The sequence below is a fragment of the Rhopilema esculentum genome, chromosome 19 (genome assembly GCF_057945365.1).
Source record: "Rhopilema esculentum isolate cy_ngs chromosome 19, ASM5794536v1, whole genome shotgun sequence".
Taxonomy (NCBI): Eukaryota; Metazoa; Cnidaria; class Scyphozoa; order Rhizostomeae; family Rhizostomatidae; genus Rhopilema; species Rhopilema esculentum.
In genome coordinates, this window is record NC_142833.1 from 6,554,733 (window position 1) to 6,570,961 (window position 16,229).

At 36.9% G+C, this 16,229-nt stretch overlaps 1 protein-coding gene across 1 annotated transcript in view; it reads right to left on the minus strand.

Annotated features, from left to right (window-relative positions):
* The window catches only part of LOC135688513 (uncharacterized), a 150,374-nt gene that overhangs the window by 8,052 nt on the left and 126,093 nt on the right, over positions 1 to 16,229 (minus strand). Inside the window, exons 123-142 of the mRNA XM_089114194.1 lie at positions 15,689 to 15,898; positions 14,871 to 15,440; positions 13,923 to 14,480; positions 13,112 to 13,318; positions 12,136 to 12,699; positions 11,547 to 11,723; positions 11,113 to 11,289; positions 10,392 to 10,568; positions 9,729 to 9,905; positions 8,928 to 9,479; positions 8,272 to 8,478; positions 7,252 to 7,821; positions 6,194 to 6,748; positions 5,433 to 5,639; positions 4,442 to 5,002; positions 3,779 to 3,976; positions 2,807 to 3,376; positions 1,819 to 2,376; positions 1,245 to 1,451; positions 438 to 989 (exon numbers count right to left, since the gene is read on the minus strand). Coding sequence (XP_088970320.1) covers positions 438 to 989; positions 1,245 to 1,451; positions 1,819 to 2,376; positions 2,807 to 3,376; positions 3,779 to 3,976; positions 4,442 to 5,002; positions 5,433 to 5,639; positions 6,194 to 6,748; positions 7,252 to 7,821; positions 8,272 to 8,478; positions 8,928 to 9,479; positions 9,729 to 9,905; positions 10,392 to 10,568; positions 11,113 to 11,289; positions 11,547 to 11,723; positions 12,136 to 12,699; positions 13,112 to 13,318; positions 13,923 to 14,480; positions 14,871 to 15,440; positions 15,689 to 15,898 — 7,554 coding nt within the window. The remainder of the gene's footprint in view (positions 1 to 437; positions 990 to 1,244; positions 1,452 to 1,818; positions 2,377 to 2,806; positions 3,377 to 3,778; positions 3,977 to 4,441; positions 5,003 to 5,432; positions 5,640 to 6,193; positions 6,749 to 7,251; positions 7,822 to 8,271; positions 8,479 to 8,927; positions 9,480 to 9,728; positions 9,906 to 10,391; positions 10,569 to 11,112; positions 11,290 to 11,546; positions 11,724 to 12,135; positions 12,700 to 13,111; positions 13,319 to 13,922; positions 14,481 to 14,870; positions 15,441 to 15,688; positions 15,899 to 16,229) is intronic.

A 16,229-nucleotide genomic window follows, 5' to 3' on the forward strand; every position in this document is an offset into this window, starting at 1 on the left:
ATTGTCTACATTCAAAAGTAAGGCTACAAAGTACCTCTACAAATCAAGGATTTGTAACTTTTGACCTTGAAATTCTGAACAAAGTCAACATTATCAGCGTTTCCTCTTGTTTCTTTTTGCTGATATTATCTCATGACAGGTTGAATCTATTCAAGCATTCAATCGATTCAAGTCATTTCTCTTTCAGCAAAGAATATTACAGTAAAGAGTTCTTCTCTAAGTGCTTTGTGAAATTTTTTAGTCAGGTGGATCTAGAATCAGATGATGTGGCTTCATGTGAATTTGACCAAGAAAGAAAATCAGAAGATCCACATCAAGCACTGATTGCGTTATGTGTTGAATTTTTTGATTTATTTAATGAATATAGATTGAAGGTCCTTAGTGTCATGAGATATAAATTTATGTTGCGGGTAACAATAAGTTATACATTAACATACCCTGTCTTACACCACTCATTCTAAGGACAGGATCAATGACGAAAGGAATCTCAAAGGATGGATACACGTGCATAATATCTTCCTTTTGTCTGACCAAAGGCTGCAACATGCTGCTGTCGTGGTCACCAATGTAAGCAAAAATAACTTGAATGTTCTTTGCCATGAGTGTCTTTGCTACAGCGTCCACCTCTTGTTTATTCACTTCACTACTAGGCCCAGCGACAAACATGAAAACGACCTTTTTAGATCCTGAACGCACAGCTTGTTGGAAGATATTTGAATCTATTTGGCTCAGAGCGTTTGGTATATTACGTTGTCCCTTTTGATTGGAAAAACCATAGACTTTGTTTCGAATAGCAGTCAAATCTGGGTTTCCGAGTGAATGCAATACATCTATTCTGCTTCCATATTGTACCAATGCCACTCTGGTATTTGTAGGTGAAAGATTATATTGTTGCAGAGCCCCCAGAATCAACTCTGATATTTTAATCAGTTCGTGGCGTTTGATTAAACCATCAACAGCAAACACGACATCAGCATATGAGGCAACAGCTAAAAAGAAATGGTTACAAATGAAAAAACACAATTACTATGAGACTTGCGAGTATCAGAAATGGACTAAAAAGGGTAAGACAAATATCTGTTCATGGGGAAGCAAACGAAGAAAAACTACCTACATTTTTTTAACTATCGTGAAATATCAACAAAATTACTTGCTGGATATTCTTGGATTTGTAATAATCAATCGACTCTTTAGACTTGTTGTTAAAATTATGAATTCACTATTTGGTATTTGTTTTGACATACCACAAGGCTTTGAAGACGATTTTGTCAGTTCTAGATCGTATGCACAGGCCTTGTAAGTCATCCAGCATTCACTGGCGTACGTCTTTCCATCACTTGCACAAACAGGTTTATAAACATCTTGGCAGCTCGGACAGTAGCAACCAGCACGTCTGTCCGGCAACTCAACACACACTTTGTGACGATGACATTTTCTGCCAGCGCAAATATCTGCAAAGAAAGTAGTCTGCATTTGAAATTTATGAAATTGGGATGACGTCATTTATTATGTTTGATTATGTGTGTCACATTAATTCTTTTGGAAGAAATGAACCGTATTCTCGACTAAGTTGCACTTTCTAAGATAAATGTCAGGTTGACTAAAACAATTTTCAGAGTAAATTCATTCATGAAATCATTCATGAAACCAGGCAAAAAATTTGCATTCTCTGTTTTAGAATCATCATACAATGCATCCATCCGGAAGAACTGCAGTGTCGAGAATGAAAATAATCAACTAATATTTACTTTCCCTTTGGCATTACTGATAAATCCCGCTATGTCTTTGAAGAATACCATTAACAAACTATGCACAAACCTTTAAGAGTTGCTATGTAAACAGGATATAGGTATAGATCCATTTCTTCTAACATAGGAGGAAAGAACACAGCATTTGCTGATGCTATCTCTCTGGCCTGTTTTTTATCAACAATTGAACCGATTCCAATGACCACCACACGAATTCCTGCATTCTTCAAGGCTTGTAGCTCTGTCTTAAAATCTTGATTATTCTCATCGATCTTTGCATTTAGAAATATCACAAGTGTTTTTTGAACCCCACGACGGGCGCCATTCTCTTCAGAAAAGAGCACTGTCCTGGCTAGTTGCAATGCCTCCCCAATATTGGTGCCGTCTCCAGGGTTTCTAAGTTTCTCCAGTGCGGTTCTTAGGTCTGATTTGCTGTCATATTTGTTGAGAGAGAATGTCAATTCGGCTTTTCTACCGTACGTTATAACGCCAACTTGCGTCTGTAATTTTGACACAGAATATGGTGACAGAAGAGATTTTAGGAAACCAATCTGAGCTTGGAAAATACTTGATGCCTCTGGACCAGTGGCTCCAACAACGAAACCGAGATCAAGTGGTTCTGGTTTTGCTAAAAAAATGAAGTTACAAGTTAAGAGTTAATTTAAAAGCCAATTTACTGTGGCTGTTGCTTTTTGGCAACAAAGTCGGCCACAACTAAAGCCTTGAGCGTTTATCTGCAATGAAGTAATCATCATTTAATATAGAATGAATTAGATGCAAAATATCCGGTCCTCGCGTTATTCCTTAAAGATCGCATTAACGATGCTTGGAATAGCAAAAAACAGTATTCACTTTCAAGGATAGTTTCAATCAAATTTGAATACAATTCCAACTAAAAACTTGTGCTAACTACTTCAGAAAGTTTTTTGCTAACACAAACGATAGAATGAGTTGCATTCTCAAAGTATCAACTGAATAAGAAATAAGAAATTTGAATAATTTGAATAAGAAATTTCAAAACTGACACCATCAAGCGAAAACCCTGGTTTGAAAATTACCTGTAATAACAGCTACTCGTCTCTCTAAAAGTCCATATATTTCCGGTAACTGATTGACATTAGAAACTGGTATATAGTTAGTTGGATTTTCAGGGATTCTACTCAGTGGACTTGTCTTGGCATTCCCACCAATATCAACGATAACTATCTTAATACCAGCTCTGTTGAGCAAAGCTGCATAAACGGGGAACTGTGCTTCATCAGAGACGCCTGATTTTCCATCCGTTATAATGACAACAACTTTTGGCGCTGACGCCCGCGCACCGTATGCTGAACTGAAAGCTGTTCTCTCTAACATTTGCGCCAAAACACTGAGAGACGTTTGTCCTCTGATTTCAGAGAGCGATGCCAGGGCTGTCCTCACACTACGACGTTGAACACCATTTCTTAAGGGCAGTGCCAAAGTAGCAATACTGCCAAAGCTCACCAAACCAATGTGAGCAAGCTGCTGTGTAATTTGGTAGCTTTTAATCGATGCTGCAACAAGCTCTTTTATTTTTGTTACCTCCGTTCGATTAAACCTGGAAGATGTGTCAATTGCGAAGACAAGATCCATTTTGTCCAAGACACCTAAAAACATAGTAGGATTTTAAGTTTCTTTCGCCCTCGACTAGGGTTAGATAATAGCATGGAAGGTGTAAGTCAATAAAAAATCAAGTATATAACTGTGAAGGAAATTGTCTTCATATTCTGTGCTTTTATGTCATCAAACTCACTATTCAACGACGGGGAGAAATTTTAGCTTAGTACAATAATTTCGACATTATATACTTTAGTTCAAATCAGGATATCCATAATTACAACAATGAATCCGTTAGAGATTAGCTAAGAATTTATCTTCTCATCAAATGGTACTTGAGCCAAGCCCCATAAATTATTCGATTCATTAGTTTGAATACATATATGATGTAAGCCATAGGTGGTAATCATTGCATCCTTTCATGGCCAAATAGAAAAAAATAGATTTCTTACCGCAAACCCTTCTCTGAGATATTGTGAATACTTTCTTTTGCTCACACGATGCCTTTTTCAGGTAACATTCATTAGCATGGGACAGTCCATCAGTGTCACATACAGGGTCATATCTCTGGTGTTCGGCACAAGTTGGACATAGACATTTTCCATTGACACATGATGCAAAGAAATCACAGGACACACCTTCGCAAGGATCTGTTGGAACGCAAATAGAAACTTATTGATATTGAAACACAATACAGCAGGCTATATACTGTATCAAATCACCTTAGTGTACTTGGCCGTATCAAATCATGCTATATCAAGAGCAATATAATACTATAGAACGAATGGGCAATGTTTCTGAAGAACTATAAGCAAACCAAACTCTAACCGAGAAGATAATAATAACCACAAAAATGCATTAAAATTACGATAGCATTTGCTTCATAGGTATCGTTAGTCTGGTTTTATGGAGATTACGCAACAATTAAACGTCCTTCTGTAAATCAGCCTCTTTCTTACAGTAATAATTCTGTACTATGTTGAAATGATTCTAAATGATCTTCTTTCTAAATTGAAATAACTAAAAGCTTCTTAACCGAGCGCTGATTGTTAACGAACGCAGATTTATTTCAATTACTTTTAATTACGCATGATAATGAGAGTAGCAGAACATACCCTTTTCTTTTTCGCCAGCTTCGATTATCGCAGGCAGGGCGTCAGGTAGTTCTCTGTTTGACACAGTTCGAATCACTGTTCCATACTTTTCAGCTACTCGTCTCAGTGCAACAGTGTAAATGCCTGCTCTGTCATTGCTTATGAGAATATATCCGATGTTTGATGAATTAAATGACTTCAGCATTGGTTCCAGTCTTGATGTATCAGGAACTTGTTTATTTCCATTGACAAACATAATAATCAGCTTCTTTGCTTGCGCTCTTGTGACAGTTGGGTTAAAGAACTTTTCTTTAACAAACGCTAGAGCTCCGGTAACTTTTCTTGTGGTTGGGGCCTGCTCTATAAAATCCAACGCTAGAGATAGCCTAGATTTATCGTTTTTGGTGAAATCATCAAGCATGGTTGGAACATTTGCAAAGCTGACAAGACCTACTCTTGCTTCTCCGTTATCAACATTGAGAGGTTTAACTGCATTATCAATAAGCTTTTTCATTTCGTGTAGATCATCATTTGAAGACGTTGCATCTACGCTGTATACAACATCCAAAAGACCAGTGGTATCTGAAAAAAGAATCGATTGTTGGTAAAAAGGTTATAAAAACCATGTCATTACCATTTTCACAGGAAAAATGAAGCATGCCCTCATTCAATTCATAGATAGAAGAACTCAAGCAACCTTCGTCATTTTAACTTGGATCTTGGATTCATTTCGATCAAAATTGATTGTCCATTGAGCACCGGTTGTGAATGGAAAAGAAAGCTTTCAGGGAAGAAGGAAACGACGCGGAGCATTTCTTCAAGCATAGTTTCACTTTTTGCCAATATATTTCTTATAACTGCATCCAAGAAACTCTAGTGCATAATTTTTATATAATCTAGCTTTTTTAAACATAAGTATAAGGGTTAAGGGTTTATATACACAATGACATTGATATCTATTATTTTTACTGAAACCTTAAAGTTACCTTTAACCAATACTAGCTTTGCTTACCACAAGGTCCATCTTTCTTCACATTGATGACTCTTTGTGTCCTACAAGCATGCTTTCGCAAATGGCACTCACTTGCATAGGTTGTCTCATCACTACCGCAAACTAAGCTATACCTTGTGCTGCATGATGGGCAGACACATTCGTGAGTTTGGAAAGATCTTCTAGCGCAAACCTTATATCCTTTACATTTAACTGACTGGCATGGGTCTATAAATAAAAAAAACATCATTACAAAGTTGCATAAACGGTGGTTTATGTATGTGTAAAGAAATAAATTAGTCCTCAAGTGATGACGTTAAAGAAAACCAATCTAGAACGTCGTTATTTGAACCACACAGTATTAAAGAACATCACAAAATACCTCTCTATGTGGTAACTCAGTTAAATGCGTTACAAGCTTCTTTTCCCCCATCAAATTGCTGTAATTTGGTCTCTATTCATAACTTTTATGAACAAAGCCAATTTAGATGAAATCCTCTCGCAAACCTCAGATCTTTCATTAGCCATATCTCAGCCAGTTCTCGACTAGCTGATTTTGCATATTAAGAGGTTTTTTATAGTGTTCTTTGAAGTTATGTAAGCGAAAAATCTAAGATTGTTTAACTGTTTAAGATGTCCTCTCTTTAAACTTCACGCCTTTTCAGAAAACCGCTACTTAAATCTTTTGGGTAAAAATGCTTCTTAGGTATTCGACTAAAAAACATCTGATGGTCGATCATAGACTAAAACCTTTTATAGAGAAAAAAAATATGAATCTATACCTGGGTATATTGCCCGAATGATTGGATACAAAGCTAAATCTAGCTCCTCTAGCAATGGTGGGAAAAAGAAGACATTATTCAACCCAGAAATAGCTTGCATCTTGTCTTTATTGGCTTCTGGATCCATGTTGATAATAATCAAATTGATTCCGTTGGCCTTGATATTTTTCGTAATTGTCAACAATCCATCGCTATCATCTTTAATATCGTCATTAACAAAAACAACAAGGCTCTTTTTGAACCCAGGTCTTGCTCCACTTCTCAGTGTGAATAAATCATCATTTGCGAAATGCAATGCGTCTGACAAACTTTCAGTTTTAGTGTTAGGCAGCCTTTCTATCGCTGCTAAGAGATTTGCTCCATAGAACTGTCCAAATTTGATATCTGCTGTAGTCGGAAGTGTGTTGATAACAACGCTCACTTGTGTATTACCAGGCGAAGTATCGTATGAAGAAAGAAGATGTTTCGCAATATCTTTTTGTTTTCTAAAACTTTCAATACTGTTTACTCCACTTGCTCCAAAGATGAAGGCTAGATCAAGGCTTGGTTTTACAGCTAGTAAGAAAAAATTAAATAAGAAATAAAGTTGGTTCCTTCACAAGTTTCATTTGACTGGACAATATACTGACGAGAGAACAGTTGCGTCAAATTAGATAGCTAATAAATACTCTTGCTTCTACGCTAAGCAAAACTTTTAGAGAGTTTTACTATATCTTTTCCCCGTTACCTTCACAGCATTTATGTCAGACTAGTAAAACAGAAATTTTGGAATCTAGATGACACTTTTTGCATCGTTTTAGAAAAAAGCAGTAAATGCAAGACTGGTAGCTAAAATATCTCCAACATATAATAACCTAACGTTGATTCTCAAAGATAAAGAAAATTTTAATATTTACTAAATTTGCTAGGCGTCATGTAGTTGTGATCAATAAGCAAGGTTAAGTCCAAAATTTAGAAAAATTATTTAAATAAGCAAAGAAGGAAGGGAAATTACACCTTGCTCAAATCCTTAGAAACTAAATTCATGAAAGAAGTAGTAAACAGTTTATTGTACATACCACCAGCCTCCCTCGTCTTCGCCTCCACAGCACCGATGGATTTAGGCAGCATGCTGATATCATCAACATATACTGCATTATCTTTCTTGCCAGTGATTATCTCGATTTCTCGAGCATCTTTCTCTTTTCCTATGACCAACGCTATCACCTCTACTCCACCAGCTCGTAATTCACGTGCTACGCTTGGCAGCTCACCAGAGCCATCACCGCTGTTCTTCCCAGTTGTCACCAAAATCAGCATTTTCTTTGATTTTCCTCGTTTATTTTCTTCTTTCTCAAAAATGTCTGTTCTAATAGTGCGCATTGCTTTATTCATTCTTCTAGGGCCCCCAATAGCTACAATCTGGTCTACTGATTTTTCAACAGCACCACGATCAACTCCATTAATCAAATTGACCTTAATTTCTGGCTTGGAACCAAAAGTTACTATTGCTACTCGGGTCTCAGTTGGCGCGATCTTGTAGCTTCTAAGGGAAGCTTTCACCATCTTCTTCATTTTAACAAACATCCTCTCATCCACTCTTCTTGAGCTGTCAACTGCGAAAACTACATCCATCTTTTCATCGATTCCTGCAAACGAACAAGATATAATTTAACTATTTAGCATAGTAAATTAATCGAGGATCTACTGAAAAATGACCAAAGTTTGACACTTATCAATAGACAGGCGCTAAAAGAAAACAATGTTTTCCTAAAAATCTTGGAACCATTGCATACAATAATGGGGAGGAAACTGGTACATTTTGCTGAGCTCCCAAACCTGATACAATTTGTCAACAATGAGTAAAAGTTTCAGAACATAGGCAAGACGTTCAGTGCTATGTCTATTTCTTAGTGACTAAAGGAGTAAATTATTACTCAAAGATGTCATAAATATGCACATTTTAAAGACAGCAGCCTTCTCAATTCTTCATTTTCAAGTCACTTCAAAAGAATAAAGAATGCATTAATTTGAAAGAGCACTTTCTCAAGCAAATTTCTGTTTGTCCTTACGCTTGTTTTTGTGTATAAAATACTTACCACAAGCGTCATGTTTGGCAATATTGATGGGTTTTTTTATTCTGCAAGATGCTTGCTTCAAGTAGCAGTCATTTGCATATGTCAGACCGTCAGTTCCACAAATTGGTGCATATTCAGTCTCATCACAAACAGGACACAAACACGTAGGCTGCCCTTTCTTCTCTTTGCATTTTGAATAAAACTCACACTTGGTATTCCAGCAAATTTCTGTAGAAAAAGAAAACGCCAATAAAAAGCACCGTTGAATGAAAAGTAAAAAAGCGTGAAAAGGATGTATTGGTAGACAGCTGCTCTCTTTATTGTATTTGAAAAAGTTACCATTCCTATTTTTCACTAGAATTTATTTGAAGTTAACAGCCTATTTACAAAAATTAAATTATTTTCCTAGGTATCAGGTAAAGCAATAAATAGTAAATGCAGCATTAGTTAGATTAAAATCTTCATAAAAATTATCAAAGCCAAAATTCCACTTTGACGCTAAGGCATTGCAGTTCAGAATTTTACAACAAACCTTAAAAGAAACTTGAAATAATCTTTATGTTAGTCATCATGAAAGAGTACAAAGGAATAATAAAACAGTTTAGAAAGACAAATATATATATATATATCAAATAGATACAGAAATATGATAGAAAAGAAAGTATTTTAGAAGAAACCTGGACTCAATGCAGCTACAGCAGGCTGGATGACTCTGTCAAGCTCTGCTAATGCTGGAGGGAAGAAAATGGCTCCGTTGTTGTGGACCAAAGGTCTCAATGCATCTTTATCCACGTCGTCACCTAGTCCTACGACCACCAACTTTGTTCCTTTATCCTTAAACTTTTTAGCCAGCCCTGTGAGCACTCTTTCGTTGCCAATGTTCTTTTTGTCGACAAATACCAAAATGGACTTTGGAACATTTGGTCTCGCGCCTTGCTGGTTTGAGAACACGATGCGATCAATGACCCCAAGAGCACTAGAAATATTGCTGCTTTGTTTTGCATTTGGAATCCTGTCAATAAATCTTAGAACAGCTTGCTGTTCTGCTAGCTCTCCAATTTTCGATCTGATGACTGGTTCAGGGCCGTAAGAGACAAACGCTGGCAGAACTCCTTGTCTTGTAATGATTAATTTCTTAATCAATGACTTCGTGAAGGATTTCTGGGCATTGAACTTTGACTCTAAATCTGGTTCTGATGAGCCAAGCAGTATAGCAATGTCAACTTTTTCTAGAAGGCAAAGATAGAACCATCTTAGTTAAGACTAATACAGTTTGAATCATGGTGACTGGTTGCCCATATATACCTTTTTCATTTCGATCAATAATGATAACTAAATGGTAGGCTCTCATATGTAAAATTCGAATAATATCGGATAATACAATGTTATGTATCATAAACCTGCAGAAACAATAGAAAACAACTAATTGAACAAGACCATGTAAGAAACACTGTATCAAAAAAAGAAGCTTGCAATACCTGGACATTTCTGCTCGTTGCAAGGAATAATCTCGCTGGCTGAGCCAAGTTCAGAGCAGTTCTTTCCACCAAACGCTGGCTTAGGTTTATCACATGCACGAGCCCTTGTCTTCACACCTCCTCCGCATGATTTGCTGCAGGGAGTATAGCTGCTCCACGCACCATAGCCACCATCAACTGTCAAAGACAAAGAAAAATCTGAATCAATCAACATTTTTACACTAAAAAACCTCAAAGATAAAATAATTTATAAATCAATTAGTTATGGGAAAACGACCCCTCGACGTTAGCCCATTGGCGTTAAAGGCAGTACGTCGCGCCGTTCATTGGTTTATCGAAATAAAGAACAAAATTTATATTTCATTTCGTATCAAAGGACGCTTAATGATGCTAACGATGAGTTGTTCTAATTTGTCACGCTTCTCTAATTTCGAGGACCCTCGAAATTCAACAAAATGAACAGCGCGACACACTGCCTTTAACCAAACGACTACCGCAAAGTGACGTTACTTTCTTTCATACAACAGACTATTGAATATTTTTTGTAAGACAAAAGGCTTGACCAACAAGTTCTCCCCCATTCCTTTGGCTGAAAGACTTTGCAATCGAAGCTTTAAAAATGAAACAGAAAATGTAAAGTTGAATAACTACGAGAGTACTTACCTGGGCAAGGTCTCAGATTACACGTAACTGTTTCGTCTGCTGGTCCAAGCTTAGTGCAGTTCTGTCCACCAAATTCTGGTTTCGGGTTATCACACTGTCGCCTTCTTACCTTTTTACCTTCTCCGCAGGTCTTTGAGCAAGGAGAATAGTTACCCCATGCCCCATAACCACCATCAACTATGTAAAAGGTACGAATACTTTGTTACTTTAGGTACAGTTCATAGATTCTATTTGCAAATTTCTTGGACTAGATTCCAACAAAAATTTCAATTTCCAGAATTGAGCACATTCGTTAAAAATGCTGCTAAAATAGAATTTGAAAATCACCTTGAAAACTGTGCGAAATTGGCTGACTTGGTCCATAAACCAAAGTTATGTACATGTGACAATAAGCAACAAAAGCAAGTAAACGATAAGCTAAAACATAAACTAGCTTGAGGTTGCTCTACAACGAGCAATTAATGCCAGTTTTTCCTGGCAGTTAAGAAACCCAGACATTGTCAATGCTTAAGATGTTTGGTCCTGGCAACTTTCTATAAGTAGGCTTGAGCCGAAAAGTGACCAAATTATACATTGACAGCAAGATGGAACAGCCACCTTTCTTTGATATTACACAAAACTAAAGTCGCAAAGTCATACAATACAGTTAAGATCGAGGAATAATCTAAAAGATTCAAATACAACCCATCACTGGAGAGAAGATTTACGATTAAAACAATACCTGGACATTTTTGTTCATTGCAGGAAATAGTTTCGCTGGCTGGGCCAAGTTCAGAACAGTCCTTTCCACCAAACGCAGGCACAGGTTTATCACATGCACGAACCCTTTTCTTCACACCTCCTCCGCAGGATTTGCTGCAGGGGCTGTAGTTACTCCACTCACCGTAGCCACCGTCTACTGTAGAAGGCAAAACACACATTAAAGCTGTATCTTAGCTGCTACTGGTTATTAGAAAGATAAAGATACTACCTACACGTTTATGTAAATACATGAAATTGTTCTGTAGATCGAGTGGGAAAATACTCCTACAAATGTTCATGTTCTGATTGACCACACAGAAACGTGATAAGATGCCCAGGTCTGGTGTATAGGATGTTCACTACCAACAAGAACGATATCCACTCCGTTTAAGATATAAAACCCTTAAAACATACTTGGACATTGCTTGATTCTGCAAGCTGCGATCTCTTCTGGAGCACCAAATTGGCTGCAATCTTTTCCATCAAATGCAGGTGTTGGGTTGTTGCAAAGTCTTGTTCGTCTTTTTACTCCTAAACCGCAACTCTTCGAGCAAGTAGTAAAGGCAGTCCATGGTCCATATCCGCCATCGACTATAAATAATTATGTATAAAAAATAGTTTTAAGTTGGGAAAAATACCATTAAATGGATTTGAATTGTAATACAAAGCTACAAAAGACAATAGCTCATTACTGCTGTTCATGAGATTTTGTAGTGATGAAAAGGCAAGATGGGCAACCATTTGAAGTCCTAACTTAAAAAGAATTGAAGGATGTTGGCTTTCCTCATTCCTCAGATGTCCCTTCCATTTTCACAACTTTAACCCTTTTAGTTGTAACGTTAAAGGGGAGTGTATGGTATTTTGTGTGCATACATTAAATCTGGTTTAGTTTCCTGTTTCTTTTATTGCGATCTTGGGTAATTCCGACGTGAAATTCCCTGAAAAAATATTCATACAAGCACACTTAAAGTGAACTGTTGCCTACTTTCCTTGGAGGACCTACCTTTAACGGCAGCTGCTGATTTCAGTACCACTGGTGTGGCTTCTGGAACATTTTCGGCTTCTTTTATTAAGATAACTTCACCAAATCTGTTGCCAAGATCTTTTAATATTCTGCCATTACTTGTTGTGCTACCTACATTAACAATAACATAACGAATACCAGCTGCCTTCATTGCTTTGAGCCGTTCCTCAAGTGGCTTGATGTCATTTCCTGGCAAATCACCGTTCATGAGCAAAACAACTATCCTAACTGCTCCAGGGCGACTTGGTGACGAACGTGGAAACACGTTATCCTGAATATGCTGGATCACCTTCTGCAAGTCACTGCTACTTGCTTGTGCTCGAATATTGTCCAGTTCTGATGAAAACTTTGACTGTGTGGTAGACGAAAGGCCTAGACGTTGCTTGACCTCTGAATTGTATTCAATAAGGGCAACGCGAGATGCTCCACTTGAAAAATCAAATGGCCTTGATGATTCTTTTACAAACAGCTTCATTTGTCTTAGTACGCTATCTGGAGAGGAGCTATCTACAGCAAACACCATGTCTTGAATGCCAGCGATAGCTAGAAAAATATACATTGACGAAATAGTTGGCAAAGCTTACAGTGGAAAAATCTTTGCTGATATAGAAAATTGATGGTTATATGGAAAAACTCAATTTGAGGAAGAAATTTGTTTCTACGATCATTCTATTGAATTTTCTTAAGACGCTCTTGAAGAAATAAAAAATTCTCAGACATGCTTAAGCAATTCGCCTGACACTTTACATTTTTGCTTAACATGCTAAAACTTTTCAGAGTATACAAATGTCAAAGTACTATTACAAGAAAACTTATTGAAACTGAAAACATATTGAACGTTATTAAAACAGACTGATAAAAGCGTATTAAAGCGAAACAATGAATCTGGTCCAATAGTGGCCCGCTTTATTGAGGCTTTTTTTAAATGTTATGGCATAAAGCTAAGCACACTCACTGCATGCTCCATTAGATGACTTTGAAAGCGTCACAGTCTCCTGGCACGCATATCTTTGCATGTGACATTCACTTGCGTATGTTCGACCGTCATCAGCACAAACAAAACTGTACTCTGGGCGGCATCGAGGGCAAATACATTCAAAACTATTGATAGAGGTCCGCAAGCAGATCTTATGGTCTTTGCATTTGGTGTTTTGGCACGGATCTAAAACCAAACATTATATTGGAATAAAAACCAACTCTACAGTGAAAATTTTAGAATAAATCCTAAGTTTTCAAAATCCAGGTAGGTAATCCGGGTGACCAGAAAAAATTCGTCTGTTTTGTAATATATTAATGTTTGAAAATCAAACATGTTAATTCCAAGCGCGAACAAAATATGAAAGCTTAATTTAAGTTTGGCTATTCATTCTGTTTTACGCGCAGATGAAAAATGACTTCACAAGAAGTTACACATAAACGTTGATAATTTTTGTATTTAATTAAGTTCCCAGAACTTCCCAATTAAGCGTTTCTGTTCTTTTGACTGCTAAATAACGTTTACAGTTTTAAAGTGAATGGCCTGTGCTTAAAGGCTGATACTATAAAATAATGCACAGTTCACTTCCTTGCAAGCAAACTTCGATACACTGTGGAGATATTTGATCAAAGAAAAGCTTGCATGATATAGAAACAATGCAATTTAATTGGAAAATGACTAAATCTAATTTCTTCAGAACAAAACACATGGACACATCCACTTTCAACTCAGCCATTCACTTTAAAACTTGACAAAAATATATCATGTTCTTGGTATTCCAGTAACTTACCTGGATATGTCGACCTCACGATGGGATACAAGGCCATATCAAGCTCATCCAGCAATGGCGGGAAAAAGAACACATCATTTAAAGGTGCAACTGCCATCATCTTCTCTTTATCAGCATCTTCATTCAATCCAACGACAATAACATTAATACCATTGTCTTTTAACTTTCTTCCGATATCTTCCAATGCTTTTGTCTCTGCGTCAATCTTTTCGTTTACAAACACCACCAAGCTTCTCTTGTATCCTGGCCTAGCACCATTTCGTGTGTTGAACATTTCATCATTAGCCAATTTCAATGCATCTAGGAGCCGTCCATCATCATTTGTTCCTAGACTGTCAATTACAGAGAGCAGCCTGTTTGAGTCTGCCGCATCACCAATTTTGACTATCAACCTTGGTGTTGTTCCTTTCTGTATCAATCCGACTTGAGTTTTACCAGGAGCAACATCGTATGAAGTAAGCATTTTTCTGATTATCTGCTGCTGTTTTCTCAACAATGCTTGTCCTTCCTGGCCACTTGCCCCGACAATAAAACCAAGGTCAAGTTCAGGTTTCTTGGCTAAAATGAAATAATATCACTTTGATTATTCTTAAATTCAAATTATAAATAGAAATGATAACATTATACAAGATTCATAAATAACTAATATAAAATGAATTGTACAGTATACGAAATTGGGTCCCAATCAGTTTGATGGCCCATACAAAATACCTTATAGACCTTGACCCCCACTTAACAATGATATGCATTCGGCCCTAAACTAAGCTACATCTTTAAAACGAAAACCTATTTGATTGATATGATAAGTCCAGAAAAATATTCAATTTTCAGTCTTAGTTTGAAAAAAAAACAGTTTGCTTTAAAATTTCATGTTGAATCTACGCCTACGACATAAAAATCACACAAATTTTCTTTTTCTGCTGCTGTAGTGAAAAATGATTTTAATACCTCCAGTATCTTTAATCGTGCCTTCTAGCGCTCCAACTGCTGCGTCAAGGTTACCAGCACCGCTCACTTGAACAGCGTTCCCACCTTTTCCAGCAATCGCCAATATTTCAGCAGGATCAGTTTCTTTTCCAATAACCACAACAACAATTTCGACACCTTGGTCCCTCAGTTCACGGGCTACTCTTGGTAATTCACCTGATCCATCACCACTATTCTTTCCTGTTGTTAAAAGCACTAACACTTTTTTCGCATCAACTCTGCTCTGGTCCGTCTTCCCATATACATCAGAGTTGACAAGTCTCAAAGCTTTATTCATTCTTCTTGGTCCGTCTATTCTTGACAGCTGACCAACGATATCATCCAACCTTGCAAGATTAGTACCATCTTTTAAGTTGGCTTTAATCTCAGCTCTGCTACCATACGGAACCACTGCAACATGTGTACCTGATTCTGAGATATTGAAACTTCTCAAGGATGACTTTACAAAGTTCTTCATCTGCTCGTACATGCTTGCATCGACTCTCCGCGATCCATCAACCGCATAGACGACATCAACTTTACCAGTTATTCCTAGAAGCAACAATTAATAAGATTCAATTTGACATTTAATACTTGTAAAGAATAAAAAAAGCTTTAAGCTGCACATTGCCTGGGGATTGCAGTGAGCGATAAAACTCAGTATCTTCCCTAAAGCCATCCTGTCCTATATATCAGAAAGTATTTTGTCCATGGGCCTTCTCTCGGAAAGAAAAATGTTAATTCTACTGAATTGAGTTACTTTCAAGTTCAAGTTTAATTTTAATTCAAAAATGACGTACCACAAGCTTCTTCTTTTGCTACAGTTATTTCTCTTAGTATCCTGCAAGCTGCAGCTTTCAATAGACAGTGACTGGCATACGTAATTCCATCAGATCCGCATACAGGCTTTGATACATCATTCTTACTGCAGACAGGACATATGCATTTGGCTTTGTTTTCCTTTACCATGCAACGAGCATTGTAGTGACAAGTTGTGTTCCAACACAAATCTATCAGAAAGAAATTTATATCATTTAACAATATATTCTAATGTCAAGGAATCTAAGAAACCTGTGTTATATAAAGTAAATCACTAAATTAATTTGTCCTTCAAATTATCAGTTATTACACGTAGTAACCAACTTTAGGCGTTTTTATGTCTTCATTAGCATCATAACGATAAGGTAACAAAAAGGAAAATAACAGAGTTCAAGAAAAGAACAAGATTAATTTAGGACAATTAAGGTACAAAAAAGACGAGCAACAGTAGATGTTAACAATCTGTTAAGAAGCTTTGGACACCTACGCATCAAGAGAAAAAATTGCAGTAAGTAGTTTCTC